The sequence below is a fragment of the Carcharhinus amblyrhynchos genome, chromosome 10 (assembly GCF_965287045.1).
Source record: "Carcharhinus amblyrhynchos chromosome 10, sCarAmb.v2.hapA, whole genome shotgun sequence".
NCBI classification, from domain to species: domain Eukaryota; kingdom Metazoa; phylum Chordata; class Chondrichthyes; order Carcharhiniformes; family Carcharhinidae; genus Carcharhinus; species Carcharhinus amblyrhynchos.
The window spans coordinates 28209670-28223151 of record NC_137333.1 but is presented as its reverse complement, the minus strand read 5'-3'; the positions used below and the strand labels follow the sequence as shown (position 1 = coordinate 28223151).

Sequence of the window (13482 nt, the reverse complement as noted above, 5' to 3'; positions counted from 1 at the left end):
ATGGATGTAAGAAATTCAGCTCCAAAATTGCTGACCACTGCGAAAGCTTTGACAGTAACCCCAATTTTAGGAGATCATCCCTGTTGCATCAGTACTATGGCCAGGATTTTTTGAATGGTGGAGGTCTTCTTGCTGCCATCTAAGGAGTCGGTGGCAAATACATTGATGTCAATACTGGCTGCCCTGCATTTAATGCTCCATCAAGGATTAATTGTCTGGCATTGGCTGGCCAGTCTGATTGGCTGGCAAGTCCCTAGTCCCAGCAGTACTAGAAGCTGCAGTAGAGAGAAGCAGGGAAGTATCCCAGAAATCTAGGACCAGGCAAGAATGAGGGATGGAGAACAGGAGGGGAGGTGAGAGCTGGAGGTTAAGAAGAGGGGATTGAGGAAGTTTGGAGAGACCAAAAGGAGGAAGTACCTGCATAGGCCAAACCTTTTGTACGATTTTTAAAAGAGGCTGTTGACAAAGGCACATACCTACAGCCCACCTTCCACACACCACCAACCCCCCCCCACCACCACCACCACCGTCCCCCCCTCCCAAAAATTGTGATTAGGGGAAATGCCCCTATAAGTATTCATTAAATTAACTGGCTCAATTGAGGGAGTGACCAGCCTAGGTCTCTCTCATCTGTTCCACCATAAAATTATAGCAAGGCCCAATGGGCAAGCGCCCAGTGGGAAGGCCATCCAAAGAACTTACAGCCTCCCAGCAGATGAAAATAAAATTCTGCCCTGTATTTTGACAAGCTGTGCTTCAAGTGCAACTTCCCATTTGGTGCCCAGTTTATACTTATGTAGAGAGTTATACCTTGAACTTTGTCATAAAAAATTTGAGACTATCCAAATAAATTTCACTTTGATGTGCCTTGAAGCTCCCTTGTACCATTGAGAAAGCATAAATCACTTTTTTTAGATTCAGCCTTTGATACTTAAAACTTTAATCCAAATAGTAAGTGTTCTATCAAATATAAAAGAAAGTATAATACAAGAAGTAAATATGTCAAAATGCAAACAGTGCAATGATAATATTAGATATTGAGATCCAACCTGATTAAGATCAACAAAGTTCTGAGGTGATCAATTGCCACATTCCTCTCAATCACTTGCGTGGGTATATTTTTGCCACACAAAATGTTCTACCACTGTGTCCAACTTCCATACTGTACACTATGAGCTTTGAACCTGCTTTGTGCCCACATATCAATCAATTTCAATGCTTCCAAAGCAAGCAGCCACCAGCCTTTCTATAATTGGCAGAAATTATAAGCTAACGGTTTTGCCATGTTGTGATCCCACAAACTTAAATAGCCAATAACGACAATCCATCTTTCTGTGCAGGTTTATCAAGCACAGTTCCAGGACTGTCGTTAAAAGCAAAATACTGTGGATGCTGGGTGCTGTGGGGTGGCATGGCGGTTAGCACTGCTGCCTCATAGTGCCAGGGACCTGGGTTCAATTCCGGCCTCGGGTCACAGTCTGTGTGGAGTTTGCACTTTCTCCCCATGTCCCAAGGTCCAAAGATGTACAGTACAGGTTAGGTTGATTGGCTGTGCTAAACTGACCCAAGTGTCAGGGATTAGCAAGGTAAATATGTGGAGTTATGGGAGTGCGGCCTGGGTGGCATTGTGGTCAGTGCAGACTTTCTGGGGTGAGTGGCCTTCTTCTGCACTGTAGGGATTCTATGATACTATGAAACCAAAATCAAAAGATGCTGGAAAATCTCAGCAGGTCTGACAGCATCTGTGGAAGTCATGATGTGGAGATGCCAGCATTGGACTGGGGTAAACACAGTAAGAAGTCTCATAACACCAGGTTAAAGTCCAATCAGTTTATTTGATAGTAAACCCACAAGCTTTCACCTGAAGAAGGGGCAAACCCCGAAAGCTTGTGGGTTTACTATCAAATAAACTGGTTGGACTTTAACCTGATGTTGTGAGACTTCTTATAGCATCTGCGGAGACAGAATAGAGCTAATGGGTTCTATTCTACCATTGCCTTGCGCTCATTTTCGGGTGCAAAAACATAGTAAAGCCGGTGAGAGGCCATTATCACGATCTGCACGCACGTCTGCGCAGATTGCCACTTTACCAAAACCCGGGAATGGCGGCGATCTGCTTTGCACCCAAAACAGTCACAATGGTGATTTAAATGCATTTGAATGCATTTAAATTGAATTAATGAACTGCCCGCCCAATTTTATCAGCATTTCCCCCTTTACCACCGCATTTGCCAATCCAGAACCGCGTCGCAATGGGCCTGCTGAATAAAAGTCTGAATCGGGCACTCCAGCTGCTGAAGAGCGCATTCAGAGTTTCCAACTGCTCTCTGACTCAGATCAGTGATGAGGGGGGAGGAGGGAGGCAGGTCAGATCATTCTCCGGTTGGCGGGGGGGAAGTGAGGTCATATCGTTGTCTGGTTGGGGGGAGGAGGAGGAGGCGGGTCAGATGTATCTCTGGCGGTGGGGGAACGAGAGGGCAGACTATTGTCTGGTGGTGGGGGGAGGGCTGATCGTTATCTGATGATGGGGGAGGAGGAGGCGGGTCAGATGTTCCACTGGAGGGGAGGGGGAGTGAGGCCAGACCATTCTCTGGGGAGGGGGGAAAGGTGAGGCCAGATTGTGTCTGGTGGGGGGTGGAAGGAGGTAGGTAAGATGTATCTCGGGCTAGGGATGGCAGGGGGAGGGGGAATGGGAGGCCTGATTGCTCATTGGTGGAGGGGGGGGGGAATGGATCTCTGATGGGGGGGTGCAGAGGGATCTCTGGTGGGGGGACAAGGGGTGTCCACTGCCATTCTGCGGACGATCAGTGGGAGGGGAGGGGGCAGGGGTGGCGATCAGTCTGGGTAGCGGGGGGGTTGGATAACGGGGACAGTGATATGTGTGGGTAGTGGAGGAGGTGTGGATAAGGGGGACAGTGATGTGTGTGGGTAGTGGGGGGGTGGATAAGGGGGACAGTGATATGTTTGGGTAGTGGGGGGGTGGATGTGGGGGACAGCGATAGTGGGAGGGGTGTGGATAAGGGGGACAGTGAAGTGTGTGGGTAGTGGAGGGGTAGATAAGGGGGACAGTGATATGTTTCGGTAGTGCAGAGGTGGATAAGGGGGACAGTGATATGTTTCGGTAGTGCAGAGGTGGATAAGGGGGACAGTGATATGTTTGGGAAGTGGGGGTGGATAAGGGGGACAGTGATGTGTGTGGGTAGTTGGGGGTGGATAATGGGGACAGTGATGTGTGTGGGTTGATTAGTCGGGGTGGACAAGGGGGACAGTGATGTGTGTGGGTAGTGGGGGGTGGATAAGGGGGACAGTGATGTGTGTGGGTAGTGGGGGGTGGATAAGGGGGACAGTGATGTGTGTGGGTAGTGGGGGGTGGATAAGGGGGACAGTGATGTGTGTGGGTAGTGGGGGGTGGATAAGGGGGACAGTGATGTGTGTGGGTAGTGGAGGGGTGGATAAGGGGGACAGTGATATGCTTGGGTAGTGGGGGGGTGGATAAGTGCGACAGATATGTGTGGGAAGTGAGGGGTGGATAAAGGGAACAATGATGTGTGTGTGGGTAGTGGGGGATGGATAAGGGGAACAGTGATGTCTGTGGGTAATGGGGGGTAGACAAGGGAGACAGCGATGTGTGTGCGTAGTGGGGGGTGGATAAGAGGGACAGTGATGTGTGTGGGTAGTGGGGGGTGGATAAGGGGGACAGTGATGTGTGTGGATAGTTGGGGGGTGGATAAGGGGGACAGTGATGTGTGTGGGTTGATTAGTGGGGGTGGACAAGGGGGACAGTGATGTGTGTGGGTAGTGGGGGGTGGATAAGGGAGACAGTGATGTGTGTGGGTAGTGGGGGTGTGGATAAGGGAGACAGTGATGTGTGTGGGTAGTGGGGGTGTGGATAAGGGGGACAGTGATGTGTGTGGGTAATGGGGTGTGGATAATGGGCCAGTGATATGTGTGTTTCTCGTTCCCGCGCCACTTTCTGCGGCCCGGGAGCGATCTGACACAGGCGTGTTTTTCAAATTTCTTTCCAACTGTGCGTGTGCTGCTCAGAGCTCCAATCGTTTCAGCTGCGCCAAGTCCTACCCACAGCGCGAATGGGACTGGAGATGGCTGAATGCATATGGGGGTGCCTGAAAGCAGATTTCTAAGTCGGATTACGCCCAGATTCGGCGCTGAGAATGAAAATGGTAAAATCAGGCCCAATGTTTCAAGTCTGGATGTCCTGTTTTTGTTCTGTAGTTGATATTGACAACTTTGAATCTAAGGATTCAAGAAAGCCTGCCAATAGTGTAACAAAAGGTTGCACAGTGGCACAGTAGTTATCATTGCTGCCTTACAGCGCCAGAGACCTGGGTTCAATTCTAGCCTTGGGTAATTATGTGGAGGATGCACATTCGTACCTGTACCTGTGTGGATTTCCTTCAGGTCCTCCGATTCGATACAGGTTTTGAAAATTGTGAACACAAAATGGAACCAGACCTTGTCCTGTTATTGAAGGTCCACAGTGAAACGAGAGTGTAAGATATTTAAGATCTAGAACAAAAGAAACCTTGTAACAACATTATGAGGCAATGTACTGCTCGAAATTAGTAACTATGACTGGGATCTTCTTCTGAGCAAACCTTGCTCTGTCACTGTAACTTTATGGAACTGCAGCAACAGTAAATCGGTTCTGCCACACTTCCAGTAAAGTAGCAGCAGATTAGAAAGAACTGCAAAGACATTCTTTTAGGGCGGCACGGTGGCATAGTGGTGAGCATTGTTGCCTCACAATGCCAGGAATCGGGGTTCACTTCCAGCCTCAGGTCACTGTGCGGAGTTTGCACGTTTTCCCCATGTCTGCATGGGTTTCTTCCAGGTTCTCCGGTTTCCTCCCACACTCCAAAGATGTGTAGCTTAGGTTAATTGTACATGGCAAATTGCCCCTTAGTGTTAGGAGAATTAGCAGGATAAATATATGAGGGTACGGGGTAGGGCCTGGGTGGGATTGTAGGTGTAGGCTCGATGGGCCAAATGGCCTCCTTCTGCACTGCAGGGATTTCCTGATCCTATGAGCCTCAATATATGTCAACATTTAAGACTCAGTTAGCTTGGCAGTTGAAGAAAAGAGGAATAAAGGGGCAACATCTGAACTTGAAATTGTTAATTAGCAACTTGCATTTATGCCACATGACTGACAGAAATTGACCATCTCCAAGAAGGGAGAGCATAATCATTTCCCTATAATATTCAGTGGCATGTTCCTCACCATAGAACATAGAACATAGAACATAGAACATTACAACGCAGAACAGGCCCTTCGGCCCAAGATGTTGCGCCGACCAATTAAGAAAAAAGCAATGACCCTCTAACCTAAGCCAATCCCTTTCCATCCATAAACCTATCCACGGACCTCTTAAATGCCCCCAAACTAGGTGCATCTACAACTGCAGCAGGCAGGGCATTCCATTCCCCCACCACCCTCTGGGTAAAGAACCTACCTCTGACATCCGTCCTATAACTACCACCCCTTAATTTAAAGCTATGTCCCCTCGTGCTAGCTTTCTCCATCCGAGGAAAAAGGCTATCACTGTCCACCCTATCTAAACCTCTAATCACCACCAACAGCCTGGGTGTCATCTTTGACCAGAAGTGTCAAAATGCAATGGGTACTAGACCAACTCCAGCATTTGGCTCTCTTCCTGGTTCCTCAAAGCTTCTCTATAACTACAAGACAGGACTGTGATGGAAACCCTCCATATGCTGTATTGATTACAGCTACAATACTCAAGAAGTTCAACACAATCCAGAATAAAGCAGTGAACTTGACTGTGTTATTAATAAAATAATATTCTATGGGTTGATGTTAACATTTATGAAATTATACTACAAATGTATGTTGTATTTTAATTCAATAACAACTTGATTTATAAGTCTTATATATTTTCTGAATTAATTATAGAAGGCTTGACTGAAAGCATAGAAGAGGAACTTAGCCGACGTGTAATGGCTAGAGCTGCTAAGTCTCAACTGTTAAGGATAAAGAAAGCCAGAGGACTGAAGGTATTGCATTGAAAAATACAAGAAGATCACAATTTGTTTTGACATATTAGACGAAAGTGGTTAGTAAATACATCTGCCTCTGCACAACTTGAGATTTTTTAGCCACCTTGCTGAAGCTTATTCTAACAAATAAGGCTCATAGAATATGAAAGTGGAATGGCAATTAACATAAATGGAAGCCCTAAAATCTTCTACTTGGGTTTTAAAGCGCGTAATAGAAGTCAGGGTGTGTTCAATTAGGGATAAAGAAGGTCTTGTATGGAGGTGCAGGGCAAGGTTATAATTCTTAATGAGTACTTTGTAAGAGAGTTTACTAAGGAAAAGGATGCTGGCAAAATTTGATAGAGGTAATAGATCAGATGAAAATTGGGTATGTACTGAAGAGATTGGCAGTGCTTCGAGTGGATTTGTTGCTTGGTCCAGGTGGCCTGCATCCCAGACTGCAAAGGGAAGTGAGATAGGAGGTAGCTGAAGGTTATTCAAAATCTTCCAGGCTTCACTAGGTATGGGGGAGATGACAAAAGATTAGAAAATGACAATTTATTTTCCATCCTACTCAAGAAAGGGTATAAGAACATTCCTATAATAACTACAGACTAATCAGTTTAACACCATAGAACCATAGAAAATTACAGCTCAGAAACAGGCCTTTTGGCCCTTTTTGTCTGTGCTGAACCATTTTTTGCCTAGTCCCACTGACCTGCACTTGGACCATATCCCTCCACACCAGTGGTGGGTATGGTTATTTAAACAAGAATCAAGGACAGAATTTGAAAGTTACTTGAAGAAATTATTGATGGTCATTAGGGACTTGAGCTTTATGATGATGTGGCAGAAATCACTAATCAAATGTTCTAACCTAATTTTTGCTTTCAAACGTGCTCAATGCTCTTGATTACAATTTGACATCGAAAAGTTCTCTTACAAATTAATTTGACATCAAAATTTTTAGTGTAATCATAGCTATCCAATGTGCTCAAATCTTTAAAATATACTCAGAAAATATAAGGAAATTAATACCTAAAATTATTCAAATTTTCATTTAGCCTGAAAGAATTGTTTTCCTATACATATAGTACATCAGCTGGGATCATCACCCGATCCACAATGGTTCTTAACTCATTTTAGTCTTAGGGTCTATAAGTTCAACCCACCCACACCTAAGTCCCAGGATATAAGCTCTCACCCTGTGCATCTCAGAGTCTAAACTCTGCCCCCCCACCCCAAGAATTTGGGTCTAAACTCACACCCCCCGCCCCAATCATCCAGGCTTTCAACCTCAGGTTTTAAACTGTCTTGGCCTTCCCCTTCTGGTCTCCAAGTTCCCTCCTCCCCTTCCTCCCTCTACAGATTCCAAACACTTCCTCTTTTCTCCCTCAAACGTGTAAACTCTTCCCCCCGTGAATTTCTAAAACTCTCCATTCAACTATTCACCTCTCTCAAAACTCTCCCCGTTTCCAAACACTGCCCCCTCCCAGCTTTCCACCTTGCCTCCAGCTCCAAACTCTGCCCCACCCTCCAAACTCTCCTCCTTCCATCCAGCATCTCAACTGTTCTCCAGCTTCTCAAACTCCAAATGTTCTCCTCCTCTCAGCATGTTACCTGCTTCTTGCAATCTCTGCCTCTCTCCTTCCAACCTTTCTCTCCCTTCTTCCAGCCTCCAGAACTTGGGGTCTCAATGATTATCAGAGCATCCTTGAGCTTCCAGGCTTTGGGGTCTTCTGATCTTCTCTGAACCCCTTCTTCCTAGCTTCTCTCCAATGCCTCCTCCCTCTGACTTGCCCATTGCTTACCTCACAGATTGCCACGGATTGCTCTGCTCCCACTCCAATCTCAAACCTGCACAGACCTGCCCCTGGAAATCATCAATTCCAGTTTCCAACTAGCCCAGTAAACACTGTTTTCTCATTGATAGGGGCAAGGATAAGAGAAGGCAGGGAAAAAGAGGTTGAGAGGAAAGAGTAAAACAGGGCAATGAGAAAGAGGGGAGGGGAAAAGGAAGTGAAGGGATAAGGGATTGTTGGGGAAGGGAAATAAGGGGGTGGAGGGAGGAAGGGAGAGAAAGAGAGAAGCATTTGGGGTGGAGGGAAGAGAACTTCTCGAGACTGGAGACAGTCCATGATTTTTCCTGAATTTTTAAAACCCATTCCACCTTTTCGACTAAGTTTAGGTCATTTGACCAAATATTGCCTTATGATGTCTCACTTTAATTAAAAAGTTTTACATTTGAAAATTCATAGATGCACGGGAAGAAATTGTCATAGGGTGGGGAAGCTTGAGAATCATAGAATCCCTGCAGTGCAGAAGGAGGCCCTTCAGCACATTGAGCCAGAAATGTGTCTTTCTATCTTTGTGGCCTTGACCCCTCTGGGCATTCTGCAGTTTCATCTCCTGTAGGGGTGGCATACAACACCTAAGAGTAACTCTGAGACAGATGTATACTTGCAATAAAAATGATAATCCGGCAGATACATCTTATATGGGATGTCATGCACTTAAGGAATGAATTGAAATGTATATTGTGTTGAAAACTGAAAAAGCTGAATGAGTTGGTGTCAAACTACATGATAAATAAGATGACTGGCAATGGCGGTGAGAGGAAATGAGTGATGATGAGAGAAAGTAGTTATAAGTAGCACTAGGTACTGATAAAATTTAGGTATATGTGTAGAGTGTGTTAATTTAATAACAAAGAATAAAGAACAAAGAACAACCCAGCATGGGAAACAGGCCCTTCGGCCCAACAAGCCCGCGCCGCCATTTTAACAATTGGCAAGATTAGAATAACTACTGCAGGCGTAAGTGCCTGGCCTGGTCAGTGAAGTATTTGTTACAGTTTATCCAGAACTTTTTGCCAATACTTGCCTTGTGAAGACAGCTGATGTTTTTCTTCTATTACTGGAAAATAGCACATCTCTTGTGTTCAGCAGAAAGTATTCATGAACCTGTCATGAACTCAGAATATTGAAGGAGGCAAGGGAGGAACTTGCTGGGACCTTGACAAAAATCTTTGTATTCTCATTAGCTACAGGTGAAGTTCCAGAGAACTGGAGGATAGCCAATGTTGTTCCATTGTTTAAAAAGAACAGCAGGAATAATCCAGGAAATTATAGGCCAGTGAGATTTACATCAGTGCTAGGGAAATTTTTGGAAAAGATTCTTAGGATCAGGATTTACTCACATTTGGAAACAAATGGACATTAGTGATAGACAGCATGATTTTGTGAAGGGGAGGTTGTGCCTCACTAACTTGATTGAGATTTTCGAGGAAGTGATGAAGAAGATAGATGAGAGAAGTGCAGTGGATGTTGTATACATGGACTTCAATAAAGCCTTTTGCAAGATACCTCATGGTAGACTGGTACAAAAGGTGAAGTAATGGGATCAGAGGAGAGCTGGCAAGATGGATACAGAACTGGCTTGGCCACAGAAGACAGAAGATAGCAGTAGGGGGTACTTTTCTGAATGGGAGGCTGTGACTACCACTGTTCCATGGGGATCAGTTCTGGGGCCTTTGTTGTTCATAGTATATATCAATGATTTGGAGGTAAATGTAGCTGGTCTGATTAGTAAATTTGCAGACAACACAAAAATTGGTGGAGTTGCAGATAGTGAAGAGGATTGTCAGAGCATACAGCAAGATATAGACCGGTTGGAGACTTGGGCAGGGAAATGGCAGATGGAGTTTACCCAAGGGCAAGGTAATGCATTTTGGAAGATCCAATACGTGTAGGAGTTATACAGTAAATGGTAGAACTGTTAGGAGTATTGACATGATGTGGATGAGCCGGCGTTGGACTGGGGTAAACACAGTAAAAAGTCTGACAACACCTGGTTTTAGTCCAACCGATTTATTTGATAGTAAACGCACAAGCTTTCGAGTTAGTCCCTGACGATTCACCTGACGAAGGGACTAACCCGAAAGCTTGTGCGTTTACTATCAAATAAATCGGTTGGACTAAAACCAGGTGTTGTCAGACTTTTTACTAGGAGTATTGACAGGCAGAGAAATCTGTGTGTGCATATCCACCGATCACTGAAAGTAGTAATGCAGGTGGAAAAGGTAGTCAAGAAGGCATATGGCATGCTTGCCTTCATCGGCCAGGGCATTGAGTTTAAAAATTAGCAGGTCATGCTGCAGCTGTATAGAATCTTAGTTAGATCTCATTTAGAATATGGTGTGCAATTCTGGTTGCCACACTACCAGAAGGATGTGGATGCTTTGGTGGGGGAATGGGAGAGGTTTACCAGGATGTTGCCTGGTCTGGAGGGTATTAGCTATGAGGAGATAATAGATAAAGTTGGTTTGTTCTCACTGGAATGATGGAGATTGAGGGTGTGGATAGTCAGATGCTCTTTCCTCGGGTAGAAAAGTCAAGTATTAAGAGACATAGGTTTAAGGCATGTGGGGAAAAGTTTAGGGGAGATGTGCGGGACAAGTTTTTTACACAGAAGGTGATAAATATCTGGAATGTGCTGCCTGGAGAGGTGGTGTGAACAGGTATGATGCAGCATTTAAGGGGCAACTAGATGAATACATGAATGGGATGGGAATGTAAGGATACGGACTTTGTAAGTGCATATGGTTTTAGTTTAAGCAGGTATCATGATCGGCGCAGGCTTGGAGGGGCGTGGGGCTTGTTCCTGTGCTGTACTGTTCTTTGATCTTAGTTCTAATGAAAACCTTCTATCTTTTGCAGCCATCTCTATCTTCTGTTTTAACTACGGAAACTCTTATAGAATCATAAAATCATAGAAACCCTACAGTGCAGAAAGAGGCCATTTGGCCCATCGAATCTGCACCGACAACAATCCCAACCAGGCCCTACCCCCAAACATCCTCCACTATTTTATATCTGAAATGGATCACGTGGTAACAACGAATTGCACTTTCTGGTCCTCACCATTACCACTGATAAAATTCTGAAGTAATATGAAAATTTGGCTGGCCGTTAAAATCGGACTGGCTTACCCATCCCTCATGTTACAATATAAGCAGAAAATGTTGGTAAAACCCAGCAGGTGGGCAACCCTGGTGGCACAGTGGTTAGCACTGTGGCTTCAACGCTAGGGAGTCAGGTTCAATTCTGACCTTGGTTGACTGCCTGTGCGGAGTTTGCACGTTTTCCCATGTCTGCTTGGGTTTCCTCTGGGTGTTCTTGTTTCCTCACACAGCCCAAAGATGTGTAGGTTAAGTGGTCTAGCCATGGTAAATATGCAGTATTACGGGGATAATGCGGAGGGGAGGGTCTGCCTAGGATGCTCTTTTGCCAAGTTGATGCAGATTCAGAGAGCTGAGTGGCCTCCTTCTGTAGGGATTCTAAGGTTGAGTTGGTTGGTTGGCACTGTAGGGATTCTATAGGCCTGGCAGCATCTGTTGAGAGTGAAAATGGAGTTTACGTTTTAAGTCTATATGATACTTCAGAGTTGAAGAGGAGAAATTTTGTCTTTTTTCTCTCCACAAATTCTACCAACCTGCTGAGTTTAACCAGAATATTTTGTGGTTATTTCAGATTTCCAGCATCTGCAGTATTTTGTTCTACTGTAGTGTTACAAATTTATCTCCCATCCTGACCCTCATTCCCCACTTTAATATTAAAGCTCAAGCTAAAGAATCCAAAATAAAATTCATTACATTTTCTGGGAAAGTACTATCATTCCAAAACTTAAATATATTATTTTTTGATGCATCAGAACTTAATAAATGCTCTAAATATCTATTGTTATCACAGATATAACATTACAGATTCTGTTGCCTTATTTACCTTTTATTTTATTGTACTGTAATTGTCAACTACAATTTCCCCTATAAAATTTAAATGATTCTCATAATATTTATACCAATATGATAGATTGCTTTGTAGAATTATATTACAGTAAATTTTATCAAATTTATATCAGAGATCAACTTTAATTTTTTTTTAAATCTGAGAGGAAAATGCAAGTGTGCAAATGATCTTATACCAACTACTTCACAAAACCAGCTGAAGAAAATGGAATGATTAGTAGCTCATAAACTTAGGGATACATTTTAACTTGGTTCATACAATTTAAAGATTTGGTTCCTGGCACACATCTGCTTAATGGGGCTCAACTTCCATCAGCGATGTCAGCGATCACAATCTACCAGACAGCTACCTGACAATTAAAATCCAATTTGAATAGTGATTATTTGAGTTTTTCAACTATCTTCTGTGTTGAATTGAAATCTGTTTATAGTTCATTGAAGAGAAAGACGATATCTGGGAGGTTTCTTCAGCAGAGGACGATCAATGTATATTGGGGAAGACTGAAAAAGGAAGAGGTAGTTCCACTGTGGCTAAGACTGGTGAATCAAATTCAGTACCTGGTATCAACGCCTTGAGTATATCTTCAGAAAAAGTCACAAACTGAGGTTGGTGCAATATCAAACGGACCTATTCAATCCCTTTGGACAAGTAATGCAGCATTTTAATGACATAGCAATGGCAAGTAAGCTCTCCTATTAAATGCCTTATAAATTCAAATAAAACCACTGTTAATGCTTTTCGTCCCTGATTGAGCTGGTTAAGACAATGGGTGGGATTTTCCTGCCCTTCCCATTGGCAGCATCTTCTTCTGGTCCAGCTGATGCACACCTAACCACCAGTGGGAATCCCACTGACAGCAGCAGGACTAGAGATGCTGCACTCAACCAATGGCGAGTCCCCTCCTGTCACCTGCGGGAGGGCAGAACATCCTGCCCACTGCTGCCTCACAACTCCAGGGACCCAGGTACCCTGGTTCAATTCTAGCTTTGGATAACTGTCTGTGTGGATTTTGCACATTCTCCCCTTGTCTGCTTGTGTTTCCTCCAGGTGCTCTGGTTTCCTCCCACAGTCCAAAAATGTGCAGATTAGATGGATTAGCCTAATTTATATATTTTGGAATACTAGGGATAACGCTAAGGGCTAAATTATCCCTTAGTATTTCAAGATATATAAATTAAGGGAATTAGGGAGTAAATATGTGGGGTTACATGGGGTAGGGCATGGGTAAGAAGTTCTGCTGGCAAGTCAGTGTAGAACTCAGTGGGCCAAAATGGCTTCCTACTGCCATTTTATAGGAAATTCAAGAGCTCAGAAAGGGTATCCAGAAACTGCTGGACACCTTCAAGTAGCAGATTTGTAAATTTATGGCCTGGCATATGCCTTACTGTATCATTACCATCAAAGCAGGGAACAACCCTAGTTTAATGAAGAGGATAAGAACAGTCACAGTTAAAATCAGGTGTTAATTTGATGAACACAGGACTACATGGCTGTTAAACTGTGCTTAGGGTGCTGCTATGGCTGTGTTAACCAATCCCACAAGTGATAGATCAGATCAAATATCTTGGGGGCGATTCTCCCAAAAATGCTGAATTGGCAGGAAAACTGTTCTAGATCATGACTGCTCTGACAGTTCAACTTCTCAACCGAATCTCCG

At 44.2% G+C, this 13482-nt stretch overlaps 1 protein-coding gene across 1 annotated transcript in view; it reads left to right on the top strand.

The window, feature by feature from the left end:
* The window catches only part of LOC145349481 (cilium assembly protein DZIP1-like), a 390694-nt gene extending 378265 nt beyond the window's left edge, over positions 1 to 12429 (top strand). The window contains exons 16-17 of the mRNA XM_080198019.1: positions 5936 to 6036; positions 12256 to 12429. Of these exons, the coding sequence (XP_080054145.1) occupies positions 5936 to 6036; positions 12256 to 12429 (275 nt within the window). The remainder of the gene's footprint in view (positions 1 to 5935; positions 6037 to 12255) is intronic.
* The last annotated feature ends 1053 nt before the right edge of the window (positions 12430 to 13482 follow it).